Source organism: Mus pahari, chromosome X, assembly GCF_900095145.1.
Source record: "Mus pahari chromosome X, PAHARI_EIJ_v1.1, whole genome shotgun sequence".
Taxonomy (NCBI): domain Eukaryota; kingdom Metazoa; phylum Chordata; class Mammalia; order Rodentia; family Muridae; genus Mus; species Mus pahari.
This window is the reverse complement of record NC_034613.1, coordinates 63,893,977-63,900,166: the sequence shown is the minus strand read 5'-3', so window position 1 is coordinate 63,900,166 and position 6,190 is coordinate 63,893,977. Positions and strand designations below refer to the sequence as shown.

Here is a 6,190-nt window from a genome sequence, read left to right as displayed (position 1 = left end):
ATCAGGGAAATGCAAATCAAAACAACCCTGAGATTCCTCCTCATACCAGTCAGAATGGCTAAGATCAAAAACTCAGGGGACAGCAGATGCTGGTGAGGATGTGGAGAAAAAGGAACACTCCTCTATTGCTGGTGGGATTGCAAGCTTGTACAACCACTCTGGCAATCAGTTTGGCAGTTCCTCAGAAAATTGGACATAATACTACCTGAGGACCCAGCAATACCACTCCTGGGCATATACCCAGAAGATGCTCCAACATTTAATAAGGGCACATGCTCCACTCTGTTCATAGCTGCCTTACGTACAATAACCAGAAGCTGGAAAGAACCCAGATGTCCTTCAACAGATGAATGGATACAGAAAACATGGTACATTTACACAATGGAGTACTACTCAGCTATTAAAAACAATGAATTTATGAAATTCTTAGTTAAATGGATGGATCTGGAGGTTATCATCCTGAATGAGGCAACCCAACCACAAAAGAAGACATGTGATATACATTCACTGATAAGTGGATATTAGCCCAGAAGCTCAGAATACCCAAGATACAATTCATAAATCACATGAAACTCAAGAAGAAGGAAGATCATGTGTCGATACTTCTATCCATCTTAGAAGCGGGAAATAAGGCACCCATGAAAGGAGTTACAGAGACAAAGTGTGGAGTAGAGACTGAAGAAATGACAGTCCACTCACCTGGGGATCCATCTCATGTACAATCACCAAAACCAGACACTGTTGTGGATGCCAACAAGTGCTCCCTGACAGGAGCTTTATATAGTTCTCTCCTGAGAGGCTCTACCAGTGTCTGACAAATACAGAAGTGGATGCTCACAGCCATCCCTTGGACTGAGCATAGGGCCCCCATTGAAGGAGATAGAAAAAGGGCCTAAGGAGCTGAAGGGGTTTTCAGCCCCCTAGGAGGAACAACAATATGAACTAGCCAGTACCTCCAGAGCTCCCAGGGACTAAACCACCAACCAAAGAGCCATGGTGAGACTCATGGCTCCAGGTGCATAAGCAGCAGAGGATGGCCTAGTCGGAAATCAATGGGAGGAGAGGCCCTTTGTCCTATGAAGGGTCTATGCCCCAGTGTGGGGGAATACCAGGGCCAGGAATGGGGAGTGGGTGGATTGGTGAGCAGGGGGAGAGAGGGAGGGAGGTAATAGGGAGAGGCTGTTTTTCGCAGGGCAAATCGGGAAAGGGGATAACATTTGATATGTAAATAAAGAAAATATTCAAGAAATAAAGAAAAAATCTTACACTCAATTAGCAGGTGACTCACAAATGAATTTAGTTCATCATATAAAGCACTATTCTAAGATCCTGGGGGATTTTTTTTGAACAAAATCTTTATGGTATTATTCAATGTTCATCCTGTCATATCTTATTTCCTTTTATGTTTTTAAAAATTTCCTATAAGCTTGTAGCATTATGTAAATGTATTTCCAAGATAAGAATTCAGAATGGTATTGATTTTATTTGATTTGGATGTTCTTTTAAGATCTACATTTCTCTACTTTAAACATATGAAAAGTGAAAACACTGGCATAAACTATACCAGTATATGATCTTGGGTCCAGAAGGAATGAAATTTACTAGATCTAGTTACCTTCCTACCTTGAGGTTTCATTAGTTCTGAACATACATTCATCACTCAAAATGCCCATCCCTCTTCCAAGTACATGGATTTAATATTATAATATATGCTATCCCTTTATTCTGGGCTGCTAGCTCCTACCTATAGTATGAGTGACATTTCCTTCTCCCTTTCAATATATGTTATTAACAGATGATGTCAGACAAGAGAAATGTCATCCTGTTTTCTATATTTGATGAGAACCAAAGCTGGTACATCACAGAGAACATGCAACGATTCCTCCCCAATGCAGCTAAAACACAGCCCCAGGACCCTGGGTTCCAGGCCTCCAACATCATGCACAGTAAGTGAAGAATAACTTGGATTCATTGCATATCTAGTAAAAAGAAAATTGATGCCCCCAACTTATGTCTAGTAACATCTGTTATATATAGACTATAATAAATATGTAACTGTAACTATATAATACATATTTTAAAAATCCACTGACTACTTTTCTTTTGCTACCTTGTCCTTTTTAATTTGTATTTTATGTCCTATATTATTCCTTATTACCAACTACTCCATACCAAGATAACTCATTTCAAAATATTTTATTATATAATCATATACTATATACATGATATTTGCTTTCCTAAAAATATTAGATTTAACTCCTCACAGTGTTAAAAGGTAGTTTAAGCTGGGCAGTGGTGGCGCATGCCTTTAATCCCAGCATTTGCGAGGCAGAGACAGGCGGATTTCTGAGTTCGAGGCCAGCCTTGTCTACAGAGTGAGTTCCAGGACAGCCAAGGCTACACAGAGAAACCTTGTCTTGAAAACAAACAAACAAACAAAAGTAGTTTCAGATCAAAGTGTCAGAAGATTTAATTTCTTCTTCAATCTCTCTTTAGCTTTTAGATGTTGACTTGTCCCTGTACCCTTGTATGGTCTTCTCTCTGTACCTTTCTATATTGTAGTCATCTCTTATTATAAAGAATTTAGGGTCTGCACTAGTGACCTTATTTTAACTAATTTTCTCTTTAAAAACCCATCTCTAAATCCAGCCACATTTGGAAGTATTGGAGTTTGAAGCATCAGCATGAAAATTAGGGGAACCCAATTCAGCATATAAAATGTGTATGTGTTATTTATGTATAAACACAGATCTGAATAGCAAAAGCATAATAAAAATTTAATCTTACTATCCTACTAGAAAAAGACTATCAGTGATTCAGATAACATGGTTGTCTTAGTCAGGGTTTCTATTCCTGCACAAACATCATGACCAAGAAGCAAGTTGGGGAGGAAAGGGTTTATTCAGCTTTCACTTCTAAGTTGTTGTTCATCACCAGAGGAAGTCAGGACTGGAACTCAAGCAGGTCAGGAAAAAGGAGCTGATGCAGAGGTCATGGAGGGATGTTTCTTACTGGCTTGCTTACCCCTGGCTTGCTCAGCCCGCTCTCTTATAGAACCCAAGACTACCAGCCCAGAGATGGCACCACCCTCAAGAGGCCCTCCCTCCTTGATCACTAATTGAGAAAATGCCTTACAGCTGGATCTCATAGAGGCATTTCCCCAACTGAAGCTCCTTTCTCTGTGATAACTCCAGCCTGTGTCAAGTTGACACATAAAACCAGCCAGTACAATGGCATATTTATCAAACTGGAAAAATTATAACACCATTACGACTAGTGGGTATGGGTAAAAGGGGACTGTTATACAGTACAAGTAGGAAACACTATAGTTCTTTTGAAGATTACCTTGCTTATTACATTTTCTTCTTTTTAAAAAAAGATTTATTTATTTTATTATATGTAAGTACACTGTAGCTGTCTTCAGACACTCCAGAAGAGGGAGACAGATCTTGTTAAGGACGGTTGTGAGCCACCATGTGGTGGCTGGGATTGATCTTGGGACCTCCATAATAGCAGTCAGTGCTCTTAACCACTGAGCCATCTCTCCAGCCCTGCTTACTACATTTTTAAATATATGCTTTTGAAGTTATGATCCATGTTGGAATGGAATAGGCACACATTACCCTGTTAGTTTCATATAATGTAATTAAAATTCAAATCATAGAAAATCACAGAAAAAATGCCTAAGAACCAAACCCTGAAAAGATATATTGTAGGACATTCTAACATCTGCCTTCTATCAGAATTCTATGTCCTTTATCTTATAGTATTAGTCCTCCACTTCAAGTCAAACTGAGCCTCACATTTAATTTGGACATCTGGTAATATTTGCCTATTGTAATGTAGAGTCATACTACTTTACTGTCCTAAAATTTTTGATGTTTAAATTCCCTTCGGTTGCATTTACATTTTTCATATACTCAAAGACATAGCTTATTTTGCCAAGAAGATGATTTGTAGCAGTTAATTCAGATGGCACATATTTTTTTTTCTCCTTTGTTACCTTTTGGTCAGGATTTTGTTGTTGATTTTTCCCCACCTAACAATATTGCACTTTATTATTTCCTTAGTGTAATATGAACTAGATAGCTATGATTTTATTATTCTATCCATCATTTCTCCATTTCCTAATACAGCTTGTTTCAAATACTAGGGTAAGCACCTCTCTAGACAGTGAACATACATTATTTTAATGGAGACATTGTTTAAAACAAAAGAGAGATCGTTACATGAAATCTAAAACAAAATGACAGGGTTCTATACAGTACTAGACAGGGTTCTCTAGAGTAACAGAAGTTACAGAATCTCTCTCTCTCTCTCTCTCTCTCTCTCTCAATATATATATATATATATATATATATATATATATATATATTGATATATATCAATATAGATATAGATAAAGTAGATTTATTACAGTGACTTACAGGCTGCAGTTCAGCTAATCCAACAATGACTGGCTGTGAACAGAAATTCCAATAATCTTGTAGTTTCTCAGTCAACAAGGATGGGATGTTTCAGCTGGTCTTCAGTACGTGGTGTAATCCAGAAGAAGTAGGCTTTAACACCAGTGAAGTAATGGATGTATTAGCAAAGCAAGGAAAGGCAGGCAAAGGTCAAAACCTTCCTTCTTCCATTATCTTACATAGTTTCCCAGCAGAAAGTGTGGGCCAGATTAAAGTTATGTTTTCCAGCCTTAAGATCTGATTTAAAGGTGTATCTTTGCCCATCTAAAAAGATCTAGACCTTTTGGCATGTGTCTTTCTAACTCAAAGATTCAGATTAGAAGTGGATCTTCTTACTTCAAAGTAAGCAAAAAGTCCCTTACAGGTGTGTCCTCTATTTGGGGGTTTTAGTTCCAGATATACTTAAGTTGACAACCAAGAATAGCCATCACAGTACATAAAAACAGAGAGAAAAGTAGTGGTTACCAAATGTTCATGCTTACTGATTTTTTTTTATACATCCTAGAACTGTCTGCCTGAGGAATCATGATGCCTAGAGTGGAATGGGCCCTCCTACATCAAATAATAATCAAAACAATTCCTCACAGACATGTCCACTATATTAATTAGGATTCTCTAAAGGAATAGAACATATTAAATGATTATATATAAAGAGGATTTATTAGAATGACTTGCAGGCTGTGTTCCAGCTAGTTCAACAATGGCTGTCTTTCAAGGGAAGGTCCAAGGATCCAGGACCTATTAAGTCTATAAGACTGGAGGTCTCAGTTGGTCTTAAGTATACATCATAATCCAAGAAGGCTTCCTTTTTGCATGTCCCTTATGTAGGCTGCCAGTAGAAGATGTGGCCCAAATTAAAAAGATCTTCATATTGCAAAAGAGCTAGATTAAAAGTTTATCTTCCCTGGAGCCAGCATCTTTGCTCTGGTGCACTGCCAGGGAGAGGGCAGCCTGGAGAAGTGACACAGCTTCTGGGAAAGATCCCCTTTCTAGTTCCAGTCATCCTGCACCTTTCCTGCCTGAGGAGGGGTGTCTGCCCTGGAGCAGTCTCAACGCTGGAACCAGTAGGAGGGCCATCTTTGCTCTGGTGCACTGCCAGGGAGAGGGCGGTCTGCAGAAGTGAAACAGCTTCTGGGAAAGATCCCATTTCTGGCTCCAGTCACCAGGCACCTTTCCCACCAGAGGAGGGGTTTTCACCTGGGAGCACTCTCAAGGCCTGAGCCAGAAGGAGAGCCATCTTTGCTCCTGTTCGCTTAGGCTCCAGTCTGCACTAGCAAGAGTGTGGACCGCAGAAGCTACACAGCTTCGGGACAGACAGAAGCAACCTAACTTCTGGGACAGACCCTGTTTTGGGCTCCAGAAATTTGGGCACTTTCCTCACCAGAGGAAAGGTGGCCACATGTGAGGGTTTTGTCTGCCAGAGCAGGTGAGAGAGTTATATTGTATCCAGGATCCCTTGGTGGCTAGTCTGTGCAGGTGAGTGAATAAATTGCAGAGGCAACACATCTTCTGGGACAGGCCCAGTTTTGGGGCTACATCTTCAGCAAGGAGGCAGATCTGAACGCTAGGCCTCTGTGCACCTCCCCTGATAGAGGAGAGCTTCCCTGCAGAGAGTAATCTGACCACTGAGACCCAGGAGAGAGCTGGACTCCCAGGACTGCTGACAGAGGCTAACAGAATCACAGGAGGAANAAGCTCCAACCAGAGACAACTATAACAACTAA

At 40.0% G+C, this 6,190-nt stretch overlaps 1 protein-coding gene across 4 annotated transcripts in view; it reads left to right on the top strand.

Moving 5' to 3' along the window:
- The window catches only part of F8 (coagulation factor VIII), a 195,254-nt gene that overhangs the window by 55,344 nt on the left and 133,720 nt on the right, over positions 1 to 6,190 (top strand). For all 4 annotated transcript variants that reach the window (XM_029534480.1, XM_021188046.2, XM_029534481.1 and 1 more), the window contains one exon: positions 1,796 to 1,946. In XM_029534480.1, the coding sequence (XP_029390340.1) occupies positions 1,796 to 1,946 (151 nt within the window). The remainder of the gene's footprint in view (positions 1 to 1,795; positions 1,947 to 6,190) is intronic.